Source organism: Aethina tumida, chromosome 4, assembly GCF_024364675.1.
Source record: "Aethina tumida isolate Nest 87 chromosome 4, icAetTumi1.1, whole genome shotgun sequence".
In the NCBI taxonomy this organism is placed as follows: Eukaryota; Metazoa; Arthropoda; class Insecta; order Coleoptera; family Nitidulidae; genus Aethina; species Aethina tumida.
The window spans coordinates 2,488,486-2,503,862 of record NC_065438.1 but is presented as its reverse complement, the minus strand read 5'-3'; the positions used below and the strand labels follow the sequence as shown (position 1 = coordinate 2,503,862).

The 15,377-nt window shown below is 26.4% G+C and overlaps 1 protein-coding gene across 1 annotated transcript; it reads right to left on the bottom strand.

The window, feature by feature from the left end:
- Nucleotides 1-81: 81 nt before the first annotated feature.
- LOC109601478 (uncharacterized) lies at nucleotides 82-13,550 on the bottom strand. Its single transcript, XM_020017725.2, has 5 exons — nucleotides 13,508-13,550; nucleotides 1,703-1,803; nucleotides 1,000-1,242; nucleotides 780-937; nucleotides 82-458 (listed from the first exon to the last, which is right to left on the bottom strand). The coding sequence occupies exons 2-5, from the start codon at nucleotides 1,794-1,796 to the stop codon at nucleotides 300-302; spliced, it is 654 nt and encodes a 217-aa protein (XP_019873284.1). The 5' UTR covers nucleotides 1,797-1,803; nucleotides 13,508-13,550; the 3' UTR covers nucleotides 82-299.
- Between the last annotated feature and the right edge of the window lie 1,827 nt (nucleotides 13,551-15,377).

The window sequence follows — 15,377 nt, the reverse complement described above, 5'->3', positions numbered from 1 at the left end:
TTTTACCATCACTATCTAACTCATTAAACACTCGATAATTTTGCCATTGTCGATACTGCTGCGGTCAATGAAACCCAAATAAATGTAAATATAAATCTTTAATATTAAAATATAATTTAAAATAGATACAATAATTACTAAAAACTAAAAAGGACTAAGCCAATATTCACATGCGAAGGTACGGGGTTGGGATCGAAGAGAGGAAAGGGAAAACTATTAAAGGGAGCCGCCTTCCTCTTCGCAAAACCGAAGAGAAACCGACCCGTCACGGGGATGAAAGGGTACTTGGTCTAACTAACTTATAGACGGATTCCTGGGTTCCTTGAGGCGACGAAGTTCAACAGTTCCTCGCTGTCCTCGCAAACGAACGGCTTGACGTGGTGGCAAGCGACGTCGTGCCATTTAATGCCGTCATTGTAGAAGTTGTTGAGGATCGAGAGGCAGGATTCGTCATTGCCCTAAAAACGAATGATTTATGAGTTAACTGGAGGCAGATGTTTAATTGGTTTTGGTCAATAACCTCTCCAATTTTTTGCTGGTTGTTCAACCACAAATTTCTACAGTTATAATGCTAGATTTGTGTATTAAAAGACGAAGTGCCTAGTAGTAACCTTGATATTTATCTCACGCTTTGATGATATAAATAAAAACAGGCTACAGAACTGGTCGCCATTATATATTGTTCAAATCAATTAAGAGCATAAGACGTGTGTTTTTGTTTATCTTCACTTCAGTGACCTTCAGTCAACTGGTGGAAGAATGATGCGAAATCAGTTTACCTGAGCGGCTTCACGATTGTCAGGCTGGGCTTGTCCGTAACCTCCGGTGTAACTCCAGTCGCCGGAGTTCCTTTGGGTGGTTGGTCCGATTTTGGCACCGGATCCAGACCAGAACCATCCGTTGATGTTTGGTGGTTGCAAGTCGGGCCTTTCACAACCTAAAATCAATTAATTAACTTGTAACAATCCCCTTAATTAATAAATTAATTAATAAACATACCGGCGAAGTTGCATTTCCTGCCCGACGTCCAGATGTATCTGACGTTGCCGCGTGCTATCCTCTGCTTGATGAACTCGTTCTCCTGTGGCGTTTCCAGGGAGACGGCGTCCATGCAGTGTCTTCTGCAGATATTCCTGGCGTCCAGCCAGTCGACTTCCAAACTTCTGGTTGGCTGATGTTCCCAACTGAAGAAGTAGGAGTGTGTCACGCCTCTGGCGTCTCTGTATGTCGCATGACGAACACCTATAGGAGTAACATCATAGTATTTTTTGTAATTTTAAAATATAATAGTGAATTTTTAGAATATACAATATGTTGGTATTATTTTAAAGTACAATATAAACAAAGTAATAATTTTAATATACTTTTTTATATTTGTGATTTGTACAAATTTTGTGTTTTAAATAAAGTTTAAAGTGTTTGTTTTTGTTTTATTTACTTTATCCTCACGAAGATGACATGGGGGAATACCCGGTTGAATGTGGGAGGTAAGCATGAGGAGTTGCCTACCAGTGGAGTCGATTGAAGTATTGAAGAATTTAATCAAAAAATATACGTTAACTGATGGTCAATTTGTGAATGTAATATTGATTTTGTCAATATCAATATGCCAATAAATAATAAAAATAAACAAACCTTGCACTCTCATTTAAGAATATTAATTTAGTAATTTTTATAAAAAAAAATAGTATAAATTACTCACGATTGGCACAACTTCTTGGATCTGGAAGGGCTAATCTTCTTTGCGCCATTACCATGGCAGCCCCTACTATTAGGAGCAATATTTCACGCAGCATTTTTATTCTGAAAAAAACACAAAAATAAATAAATAAAGATATATTAAAAAAGTAAAAAGTGTAGTTCGGTAAAGCATCGTAGTACAGGGTGTAATCTTGGTTGCATACATTAATATTGATCTTGACTAAGAAGAATTAGATTTTTATTAATTATTGGCATTTAAGAAGTGTTTTTATTACTTATTTGGTTACATTTACTAATAATTATATTTATTTTAAGTTATGGAATAACGAATGTAAGTATTGCACAACATTTATATTCATCCGACAGTTATAACATTCTTGAGCATTACATTCATTCTTTTATTTCCGTTATAATACGAAAAAAAAATGTGCTGTCCGAATTGCCGGACGGCCAGACGAATTTCCTCGTAGGCCGGAATATCTCCGGCTGGTGTCCGACCGTGAAAGCCGGTCCGAGGGGTCAACGATTGACCCAGATATCTCCGCGCTCTAGACGACGGAAGCGACACTCTTGGGCCACTCTGTTATCCGGGACAATCGAATACCAGACCTGCACTTGACACAGAATAATGGATAATCGGCCGGCAGCCGAAATCGATGAGGGAGTGGTCCGGTATGAAGATAAAAAGCCCGATCATTTATCATGGATTTTGATTAGTAATTGGTTTCTGGGTGGATAATTGGTAAATTGTTCTGGACGAGTAATTTTAGACGAATTATTCGGTACACTTCTAGGAACACGTTCACCTAAATTATACAGTAATTTAATTAACATGATGATCTATGATCCGATATGTAAGTCAGATTATAATTTAAGATAATAATAATAATACCTTTTATACTTAAGTTGGTTGGTTTATACCAAGGATAAGATCAAAAATCTTTCAGTATTATAGTAAATATTTTCTATTTTAATGTTAAAATGTGTTTTTATTCTTTAAAATAGAATATAATAACAGTATTATATTAATTTAAAATGAATATTTTGTGCGCCAGTCCTCTAGAGGCACGTTTAAATGTGCCTCTTCGCACCAATTCGTTTCAGAAGTAAATCTTGAATATTTCTATTGGTTCCAACATTTGCGCATGCGCATTACGGTCGGGCTATTGTTTCAATGGTAGGGGGCGTGGCTTTAGCCAATGAGATAACTCCAAATACCGAACGTTCCCGAATATTGCCGATTTTTCAGTTTCAAAAACTACTTGACTATATATGGGTGTCAGTTTTGTGAAGGTTTTTAATACTGCATCCGTTTTTATTATGATATGGCATCAATTTTTAATCAGTATCAGAATTAGTATCAGCAGAAATAATTTATTAACAAGTGTGTAATATAATAATAATATAGGATAACATAATATAAATTTATTTTGTTGGTTTGTCGGGCTTTCTAAAAAATTAATTCAACTCCAAACCTTATTTAGAGTAATTGTGTAAGAAAGTCATGCATTTAACAATCAATTCTTGAACTCATTGTATCAATTTCCCATTATTTTGTTGTTGAAAAGGAATGGTAACATACCAAGAAAGATTAAACTGATAATGAGGTACACATACGTGCTCTGAACAATTTCACGACTGATTTAATTCGATTTTCAAGTGCTTTCATTAATTGCACCGCATTCTTTGAATAATTCACACAAAACCGAAATATATTCTTCACATACTTTTACTTTCCATTATAATTTCAATTCACTTTCTATGGCAATTGACGTTTTTTTCTTATAACAATAAAATTATACCGCTCTTTAAGTGAATTAAATCGATTTCCGAGCATTTTGCCGTGCGTTCCTATTGATAATTGTTTCGCATGCGATAGTTCCTCGTAACGCCAATCGAATCGTGCCGTTTTCCCACAATTTCACCCGTTCAAACCGGGAACGCATTAACCACAACGACATGTAATTAACCGCGTTCGTTCCCTCCAAAGCGGAACCCGAGAAGAGTGGACCGACGCGGCGACAGCGTTGAATTGATCGATGGAAAACGGCACTTTCTAAAAAGGCCCCGCAAAACTTAATTCGCCCCGCACGACACGCGATTGTGGTGGATGCGCCGGTGCCGCAATTAACCGGGTTCGTGCACGTTTTCGACGTGCTCCAAATCCGATTCACTTTTGCCGGACCGTTTTGCTGGATGGTAATTTATGCGAACGGGTGGTTCGTGTGAGCGTCAGCCCGAGGCGGTACAGGCACATCGATTGGTGCTGCGGGTCTCGTCGTCGGTATTGACCCCGAATTTCACTGCCAAAAAAACCTTTTAACCTTACGTAAAAGTCGGGTGCGTGTGAAAGTTGCCATGGAAATTCGAAACGTGTAAATATTCATCATTATTATTATTCATGTGGTACAGTTTTGTCCGGGGGTTAAGAGATGTTATTGTACCTAAAGTTGTTCTACTTCAGTTTGGATATCTATTGGATATGTTGCAAACGATTCAAAATAGTTTTATGCAGTGAAATACAAAATATATCTATATTCTTAAGGATATTTTTCATTCTGAATTCTAATTTTTTTATTTTATTTATTAATTAGGTTTTTTAATGACATACAAACTATTTGAAAATAAAAAAGTGTTTGATTTTCTAAAAAAATTTATTTTTTTTTTTGATAAAAAAGAGAGTTTGTAATACATTTTTGTTGGAAAATAAATATTAAATTATCAATTAACTTAAAAAATTTTCATTTATTAATTTAAAAAGAATATATAAATCGAAAAACCCAAAAATTTGCTTAAAAACTTAGTTTATAATAATAATAAATAAGTAATTAATAATTAATATTAATAAAATACTTTTTATTAGTAAATTAGGCCTTTTAAGAACATACCAAATTATTTGAAATTAAAAAAATTTTTTTTGTAACAAAATTTAATTTTTTTTATTACAGTAAAAAAAATTTTTCAATTTACAATAACAATGATAAAAAATATAAAGTAAATAGAAAAACCTAAAAATTTACTTAAAAACTTAGTTTATAATAATAATAAATAAATAATTCATAATTATAATAATTTTTATGAGTAAATTAGGACTTTTAAGAACATATTAAATTATTTAAAAATAAAAAATTTTGTAACAAAATTTTATTTTTTCAATTAAAAAATATTTTTTCTGAGTTTATTATATATTTAACTATTATTTTTGGTTGGAAAATAAATTTTAAATTAGCAGTAATTTAAAAATAAAAAAAATCAGTTTTCAATTTACAATAACAATGTAAAAAAATATAAAATAAACCGAATAACCCAAAAAGTTGTTTAAAAACTTAGTTTATAATATTAATAAATAGTTAATTAATAACTAATATTAATAAAATGATTTTTATAAGTAAATTAGGATTTTTAAGAACATTCTAAATTATTTAAAAATAAAAAAATTAAGATTTTGTAACAAAATTTTATTTTTTTAATGAAAAAATATTTTTTCTGAGTTTATAATATATTTAACTATTGTTTTTTGTTGGAAAATCAATATTAAATTGGCAGTAATTTAAAAATAAAAAAAAATTATTTTTCAATTTATAATAACAATGTTAAAAAAATATAAAATAAGTCGAAAAACCCAAAAAAAAACTTAGTTTGCAATAATAATAAATAAATAATTAATAATTAATACTAATAAAATAATTTTTATAAGTAAATTAGGACCTTTCAGAACATACTAAATTATTTAAAAATAAATAAAATTAAGATTTTGTGACAAAATTTTATTTTTTTTTTAATTAAAATATATTTTTTCTGAGTTTATAATATATTTAACTATTGTTTTTTGTTGGAAAATCAATACTAAATTAGCAATAATTAAAAATAAAAAAAAATCATTTTTCAATTTACAATAACAATGTTAAAAAAATATAAAAGAAATCGAAAAACCCAAAAAAAACTTAGTTTGCAATAATAATAAATAAATAATTAATAGTTAATACTAATAAAATAATTTTTATAAGTAAATTAGGACCTTTCAGAACATACTAAATTATTTAAAAATAAATAAAATTAAGATTTTGTAACAAAATTTTATTTTTTTAATTAAAATATATTTTTCAGAGTTTATAATATATTTGACTATCGTTTTTTGTTGGAAAATAAATACTAAATTAGCAGTAATGTAAAAATGAAAAAATGATTATTCAATTTACAATAACAAAGTTAAAAAAATATATAAAATAAATCAAAAAACCCGAAAATTTGTTTAAAAACTTAGTTTATTATTATAAATAAATAAATAAATAATAACAACACATCTAAAATATTTAATTTATTTCTGTATTTTAAAGTTTAAATTTTTTATACTATTAAAATCATATTTTCTATAAATAAATTAGATATTTATAAAAGTTATTTTATTTTCATTTAAGATTTTACAATCATTTTCCAATAATTATTAAAAGTACATAAAATAATCCGTATAAATGAGTGAATATAAACAAGAAAATAAAGTTGCAATTTATCTAGAAAATAATAATAGTACTTTCTTCTAAAATCACTGCAAATTATGATTAAAAATTATATTTAACTATTATTATTATTATTATTATTTTGTATTGGCACAAATATATTTATATATATATATATATATATATATATATATATATATATATATATATATATATATATATATATATATTGCTATAATTGAATTGAAAGAAAGTTTTAATCATTTTAAAAATCATTAAAAATCACTAATAATAAATAATAATAAAATATAGAAATTGATGGTTTGACTTAATTTATTTTAGTTTTTCATTTATTTAAAATTTTCTGTCACAATTTTACTTTCAACACAACTAATTAATAACTAATGAAGTGATACTTCAATTAAATAAACACATTTTCTATTACAACAAGCAAATGCACATTGCCAAAGATAATTATAATTTAGCCTCAAACATGATTAATATTCCGAAACTTAATTAGCAAAATTCCTTTCTATTTAAATACATAATATACAAATAAAACTCTTCTCTGCGGTTTACATAATAGTAAATTTCCAATGTGGGTGAAGGTACCTGCATTGTACGATTACATCTCGTACAAAAACGTCATTTATCGCAACCATTGCCACACATCCATTACGGTTTAACTGCTGCAGAATAAATTTTTTAATGGAATTTCATTTTATAATGGACACACTTATCCGGTTACCAAATGTAATTTGAGGCACACCATTATACTTATTGTGGAAAGTAACACAACAAACGAAGGAATGCAAAGGATGTGTACTGTTAACTTTTGTTTGCGGCCAGGAATATTTATTTTGAATACGGTATCTGGTGCCCATTTCGTAACTTATTAAATTAGACAATAAGCCAGTTTTGCCCAAGAGCCGAGATGAAACTTATTGCGGCCAGTTTTCGAAACTGTGCAAATTAATTTTTATGTGTTGGTTGATTACAAAATTAATTATGCGAATTAATGCGCATACAATGCGGTTGCGTGTCTTAATTTTAGGATTGTGGGCCTTAAAGAACAAAGAGAGCTCATTTAAATGGTGTTTCTAACTCCATAACTCATCAGGGACATCAAATTTTGTTTCTAACTTCGATATGAATGGACAGAAATTGATGAATTTAACATTAAGACGAAGAGTTTGTTTCAGAGTCTTCACTGACTTTTATAAAACAATAAATACTGCCCTAAATCATCCATTAAATCAGCTTTATTTGTATTTTATCTAAAGATCAGCATCCTCCACACTGCATAAATAAGAATGGCTCATTGTAAATGCTAAACGAATCGAATAGATCACGACACGGATCCAATTTTCCGTTCAATCGATTTCCTGGTACTTAGATAACTCGCCCATTAAAACGAAGTGAAACAGTTTCTAGACGGTGCACCAACAGAAAACTGTTTCTCAAGCCATCCTACAATAACATAACCCAGTTTAGCCCGGTTGCATAAGTGCACACACACACAAGACAAATTTCAACTGGTACATAGTTATGGGAGGTTTTCCTGGTCATCTTTGACTGACGCACGGTGTGAATTAGAATTGCATCATCGTTACCATGTCTAAACTATAGTGTGTGCCTTTCATATCTGGATTCAATTATGATCATTTGTGTGTGCCTCGTTGCGCTCGAGATTGCCGTTGTGAGTTATGATTATTGAGTTGTTTGGTTTTGTAATTTCTTCGGGTTGAGGTCCGTTCGCTTTTAACAAGATAATTGTACGCTCACGATGGGACCTCATGCGAAGATTCACATTTATGTTTGAACTAGTTAGATGATTTTTACTTTTGATACAAGTTTTATCATCATTATTAATTTTATATTATTGAACAAATGAAGTAATATTCATTTTTAATAATAACTTAAAAAAAAATTAAATAATTGAAGAACTATTTTGAAAATTAATTTAATATATTTAATTTTCAATAGTAATAAAATAACATTTTCCATAAATAAATTATACTTTTTAAAAATATATGAATTTATCTGAAAATAAAAATATATAGTGTGAAGTATGTACTAAATTTTAATTTTATTTATACTTTAAAACTTATTCTAAATTTAATTTTTTATTGTATAATACAAATAGATTTGTAACTGCCTCAGTATTAACTGTATCTTGAAAAAATACTAAAATAATCAAAAAACCTATATATATATATATAATAATGCAAAACCTATACATTAATCTAATATATTGAATTTGAAATGGTAATAATATAACATTTTCCATAAATAAATTATACTTTTTAAAAATATATGAATTGATATGAAAATAAAAATATATGATGTGAAATATGTACTAAATTTTGATTTTATTTATACAATAATAGTCTTTAAAACTTATTAAAAATGTAATTTTTTATTGTAAAATTTAAATAACTTCGTAACTACCTCAGTATTAACTGTATCTTGAAAAAATACTAAAATAATCAAAAAACCATTTTGAAAATTGAGTTGTATTTCTATTTAACACATTTTTGGGTGCTAAGGGCTTTTAATAATGCAAAACCTATACATTAATCTAATATATTGAATTTGAAATGGTAATAATATAACATTTTCCATAAATAAATTATACTTTTTAAAAATATATGAATTGATATGAAAATAAAAATATATGATGTGAAATATGTACTAAATTTTGATTTTATTTATACAATAATAGTCTTTAAAACTTATTAAAAATGTAATTTTTTATTGTAAAATTTAAATAACTTCGTAACTACCTCAGTATTAATTGTATCTTGAAAAAATACTTAAATAATCGAAAATCCACTTTGAAAATTGAATTGTATTATCATTTAAGACATTTTTGGGTGTTAAGGGCTTTTAATAATGTAAAACCTATACATTAATCTAATATATTGAATTTGAAATGGTAATAAAATAACATTTTCTATAAATAAATTATACTTTTTAAAAATATATGAATTTATTTGAAAATATAAATATATGGTGTGAAATATGTACTAAATTTTGATTTTATTTATACAATAATAGTCTTTAAAACTTATTACAAATTTAATTTTTTATTGTAAAATTCAAATAACTTCGTAACTACCTCAGTATGAACTGTATCTTGAAAAAATACTTAAATAATCGAAAAACTACTTTGAGAATTGAATTGTATTGTCATTTAAGATGTTTTTGGGTGCTAAGGGCTGTTAACAATATAAAACCAACATATATTGAACATGTAATGGTAAAAAAATAATATTTCCCATAAATAAATTATACATTTTAAAAATTTATGAATTTATTTGAAAATAAAGATATATTTTGTGAAAAATGTACTAAATTTTGATTTCATTTGTACAATAATACTTTTTAAACTTTAATAATTATTATTTTTTTAATTTCTTTGGATACATTTTTAAATTAACATTTAAAATAAAAGAGAAATTTCATGGGTTTATCATTTAATCATACTTATCATTAAAATAATGATTTTCATTGTTTATAATTTCGAAATAAATTGTGGAATAATTTTAAAAAATACATTTTAAATTATAGGAAACGACATTGAAGGTTTAACTTCTTTCCTTTCGTTGAAGTCTCTCAGCTTATATATATTTTAAATTTTAAATAAACCATTGATTTTATGCAATAAAAAACAAAATAAACTAAACATTGGTCTTCTTATGTCGTACTGATTAATGAATTTCATTTAAAAAGTTATAAATTAAAATAATGCTGTAATATTAAAGTAAAATTTGTGGAGGTTTCTCTTCTCATTACTCATTGAAGTCTCCGAGTTTATTTTAAAAATTTAATTAATTCCTTCAATTAAATGCAGTTAAATATTAAGTTACATATTGTGTTATTTAGTAAAAAAAGGTGTTGGTTGAATGAAGTACTAATAAAAGTAGTACCAAACTCAAAATTCAACACGCGTTTAAGCATTATCCGGTCTAGAAACCAACTTAGACCGTATTTTCAGTCCGATACTCTAATCAACATATTAAAATAAATTTTAATGCGGTGATGAAAGCCGCTATGGATTTTTACCACGCTACATTAACCGACTAATTGAACGCGCGTCCAACGAATTTCTTAATTAACGATCAAAATTCACGATAAAAACCTTCACCTTCTCGCGTTACACTCTGTTTGCTCCGTTTTAACTTCGTCCATTCTATTTCATCCTCGTTTTTTTATTTTATCCAACAGTTTTATCTTTTGTTGGTGATAAAATATCGGTCAGCGTTGGCCCGATGGGAAACGGCGTTATGCAAGTGAAATTGTACGGTTCAAAATCGGCGTGTTTAGCATTTGAGAAAATGTCAATGACATGCTGATGCACTTACGGTGGTAATTGTCATCGAGTTGTTTTTATTGTATATCTTTAAGGCTGTTACTTTCTTCACTGTGCTATTATGTCGGTTAACTTTCCAACTTACCACAGTAATTAGGTGCTCAACTACTCTGAAAAAGCTTACGAAATCTTCACACACTCAGTTATTTAATATATGATATACATCATTTTACATTCAGAATCATTTTAAATTCAGAATTTAAATGGCAAAACGTATCCAGTTTTCAAAAATTGCTCAAATTTAAATAGTAAAGAATTTATTTTTATGAAGAAAATAATTTTTTGCATTTTTCTCAATATACCATATATTTTTTTATTTTCAGATTTAAAGTTAAAAAATATGTAATATAAAAAAATAAATAATAAAAAAATTATAATTTCGTATAAATTTTAGGGGATAATTACAAAAATTTAAAAAATTAATAAATATTAAAATATAAATTAAATATATAGATAATTAACATTAAATATTCATTTGTATAAATAAATTTAAAATTTTCAGGAAGTAATTATCAAAATTTAAAAAATTATTAAATATAAAAAAAAATGAGTTTGAAAATGGAAAAAATATATATACTTAACTAATTTAAATAATATGAATATATAAATATATTATAGTATATTTTATAAATTTAATTTTTATTTAGGACTGAATATAATTATTAATTAATATTGTAGACAATTTTATACATTTTTGTTTTTTATATTATTATAAAAATAAATTAAATATTTAATTGTATTTATGAGTAAATTATATTCAATAAAAAATAATAATTACAAACTAAATTTTGTTAAATTTTATTATAATTTAAAAAACATAAACATAATACATAAAAAGTATGTGCTCAAAAAATAGAAAAATATTATTTGTATATACTGAACTAATATTTTAAATAATAATAATAATAATTAATATATAAATATGTTTTGTAAATTTAATTTTTGTTTAAAACTGTTAAATTTAATTATTTAAGTAAAAATAAGTTGCAATAACACATTTAAATATTAAGAAATGTTGTAGACCATTTTTGATTTTTTAAATATTTTTTTAATTAAAAAATAAATAAATTTTAAACAAATTGTTGTATTTTATTATATTTTAAAAAATAATAAAAATATGTGCTCAAAAAATATATTAATATTATATACTGAACTGAATTTAAATAATTTTAATATATAAATATATTTTTTATAAAATATTTATTAAATTTATAATTAATTTTTGTTTAGAACACCTAAACTTAATTATTTAAATAAAAATAAGTTACAACAAAGCATTTTTGACAATATTATTTTTTATATTTTTAAATTAAATATTCAGTTATTTATAAGTAAATTATTTTAAATAAGAAAAATAACAATTAAATAAATTAAATTAAATTTTGTTGGATTTTATTATAATTAATTAATTAAATTAAATTAATTCATATAAAGAGATGTGCTCAAAAAATGGAAAAATATTATTTTATTTTTAATTTTTATATTTTTTTAATAATAAATTAAATATTTATTTTAAATAAAAAAAATAACAATTAAATAAATTTAAAAAAATATTATGAAAAATACATATAAAAATATCTGCTCAAAAAATGGAAAATATTTGTATATACTGAACTAACAACAATTTATATAACATTAATATATTAATATATTTTATAAATTTAATGTCAGTTTAGAATTTCTAAATTTAATTATTTAAATAAAAATAAGTTATTAACATATTTAATTTAATTAATTAACAATTTTTAATATTTCTGTTTTTTATATATTTATAAAAATAAATTAAATATTCAATTATATTTACAAATAAACTATTTAAAATAAAATAAATCAAATTTCGTTGAAGTTTATTATAACTTGAAAAATTAATATTAAATTTTATTAAAATTCAATTGTATTCATTAGAAAATTATTTTTAAATAAAAAAATAACGAATAAACATAAATAAATTTTATATTTTTTTTTGAATCTACTTAAAATTTTAAAAATTAATACAAAATATGTGCTCAAAAAAGGAAAAATATTTTTATATACATAACTGTTAATTTAAACAAAAAGGACATAATTAAAAGATTAGATTTGTTTAGACACACAATTTTTTACAATTTTTATATATAATAAAATTTAATATATATTTTTTGAAGTTTTAAAGTTTTTTAAAAAATAATATTTCTATCCGTCTATTGACAAATTCTGTACAGTTTCAATGGATTAGTTAATAAAATAGACTTTTGTTGATTTAACCATTTAAAAATATAATATGTTCTCCATTTCACATTTTAAATTTAAAATAATTTCACACTCATATCTATTTTCGTAAGAATAATCAAATAAATGATAAAGAACACAAAAATTGATATAAAAACTAAAAATTTAAGAAAGAATTTTTCTTATTTTTCTGTAAGAATTACCAAATCTATTTTATATTATTATTATCTCGATTTTTTTAAATCATTTTAGTCTTTCAATAATAAATTTATTAGAAGAAGCTTTTTATATATATTTTTTTATAATTATTGGTAATTAATACTTTTGGAAGGAATTTTTAGATTATCTGTACTTATGCTCAGGGGCCAGAATCAGTGCTGGAAACGTCAAGTCCACAACGAAGGGAAGAGATTGATGTGTTAAAATTTTAAGAGATTTTATCAAGAATAGTCCAATTCTGTCGCATTAGTTTCTAACCCCCTCGCATAGGTTAAAAAATAGGGCGCGCACAAAAAATCACTGCACTTTACACAACATCCGTGCCGGATCTAAATTGTGTCAGAAGAGCACATTCCTCGAAACGGAAAAGTAAGCCGCAAACACTCGGAAAAAGAGATAAATTTAAATCGATTCTCCTAGATACCTTACTGTGGCTGTGTGTATGTATGTGTGTGTCACCGTACCGTTAGCTCAAGCACCTGTTTTGCGTTACCAAATCGCACCATCGAATCGCCATCGCGTTTGACAGACGCACAAAGTGACTTACCAATTGGTTTATTCCGACTTGTGGCGGCGAAGAGGCACTTTGTATGAACTGGCGGACGATCGCGGGCCTCGTGTATATAGCCGGCCTACATCCCCACAACCACGTAACCTAGATAGGAGGATGCGATGTGCGGAGACCCGCAGGGGACCCCCCCAGATCGACGATCTGTGCATGTACGACGCGGCGTTGACATTCGACCACTGTCGCTATCTTTTCACGCCTTTTGTCACCGGTTTATTGCCTATTTAAAAAAAATATTGACGTCCAGATTGTGTCGTCGGAATAACTAACGACTCCTCAATGAGCGACCAACAATAGCTCAAAGTTGGTCAAAGGCCAATCGCTGAAGATGAAGAAAGTATTGGAATTATTACAAGGATGAACCTGTTTTCTTTATGGAAGTTTATGTTTTTACTATATTCAGAACCTTGACGAAGTGAACGATTGGTTTATTTCATACATTTCAATGTTCCATCCTAAAGAACATGTCCAATTTTAAAAGTTGACTTAAGTAAAATACTTCAGAGTTGGTCAAAGGTCACTCAAACAAAAGATGAAGAAGAAAGTACTTATATAATTATTATTTTCACTAAGGGAGATCTCATACACTTTTTTTCTCTTAATGAATTTAACATGTTCTCTTCACCATTACTGCTTCTAAGGAATATTACGTCTCCCCATTCTGCTTTTTTATAGCTAATTAAAATCAAGTGTCGCCAATCGTCAGAATAACGAGTGAATGAACGGGCCCAACATAGCCCATAAAAAGACAGCTGGGCATTGAAAGACGATGATGAAAGTGCTAAAATTATAAGGATGGACCTGTTTTTATTGTGACTGTATGTTTTTATAAGTGTAGAAACCTTGACGAACTGATTGATGGTTCATTTTATGTACTACAATGATTTATCTGCTAATTTTTTCTCATAATAAACGTAAATGGTTAATTTGTACGTTTATTTGTCGTTATTCCTGATAGTGAGGAATATTCTCACCTTTTACAGTCGGAATAACAAATGGGTGTTTAATGGGCATACATAACATTGAACTGTAAAGTGCAGGTCAAATATTTCTGTGATGGATAAAGTACAAAAACTGAGAAGAAGATGGAAACATTGGAACCATTACAAGAACAATTTATTTTTGATATCAAATGATAATCAAAATAAATCAATTTTGAATGATCTTACTCAAAATTCAACTGTAGAAATTGGATAATGCTAAAAGAGTTCAAAGAAGATTAAGAAAGTAAAGAATTATTACAAAAATCAAAATTGTATTCTTTTGATGGTAGTTTTTATTAAAGTTGAAGCTTTGGCAAATTGTTTTGCTTAAGAAGATGAGGAAACATTAGAACCATTACAAGCACAATTTACTTTTGATGTATGAAAAGCCTTTAATTTAGTGAGGATGAACTGTTGAGGTACTAATTTTAAGAAAAATTTTGTAGCTATTAAGTTTTGTTGCCAATATAAGAGTAAGAGTCGTCAAAATGAATCAATTTTGAATGACCTTACTTAAAATTCAACTGTAGAAATTGGAAAATTATAGAAAAATTCAAAGAAGATTGGGAAAGTAAAGAATTATTACAAAAATCAAAATTGTATTCTTTTGATGGTAGTTTTTGGTAAAGTTGAAGCTTTGGCAAATTGTTTTACTTAAGAAGATAAGGCAACATTGGAACCATTACAAACACCATTTATTTTTGAGGATGAACTAACATTTTTAGGAAAAATTGTATAGTTATTGAGTTGTCAAAATAAATCATTTTTAAATGAACTTACTCAAAATTTAACAGTAACATACATTCGAAGTAGAATGAATGTATTACAATTTAATATTGAAATACAAGTAAAATTTAAATAAACTA

Excerpts from the sequence above, each read along its gene's own strand:
- LOC109601478 (XM_020017725.2), bottom strand. The coding sequence starts at position 1,796 with ATGCTGCGTGAAATATTGCTCCTAATAGTAGGGGCTGCCATGGTAATG. Across the intron at positions 1,243-1,702 it reads TCCAAGAAGTTGTGCCAATC|GTGTTCGTCATGCGACATAC; the intron begins GTGAGTAATTTA and ends TTACTCCTATAG. Across the intron at positions 459-779 it reads ACAATCGTGAAGCCGCTCAG|GGCAATGACGAATCCTGCCT; the intron begins GTAAACTGATTT and ends ATTCGTTTTTAG.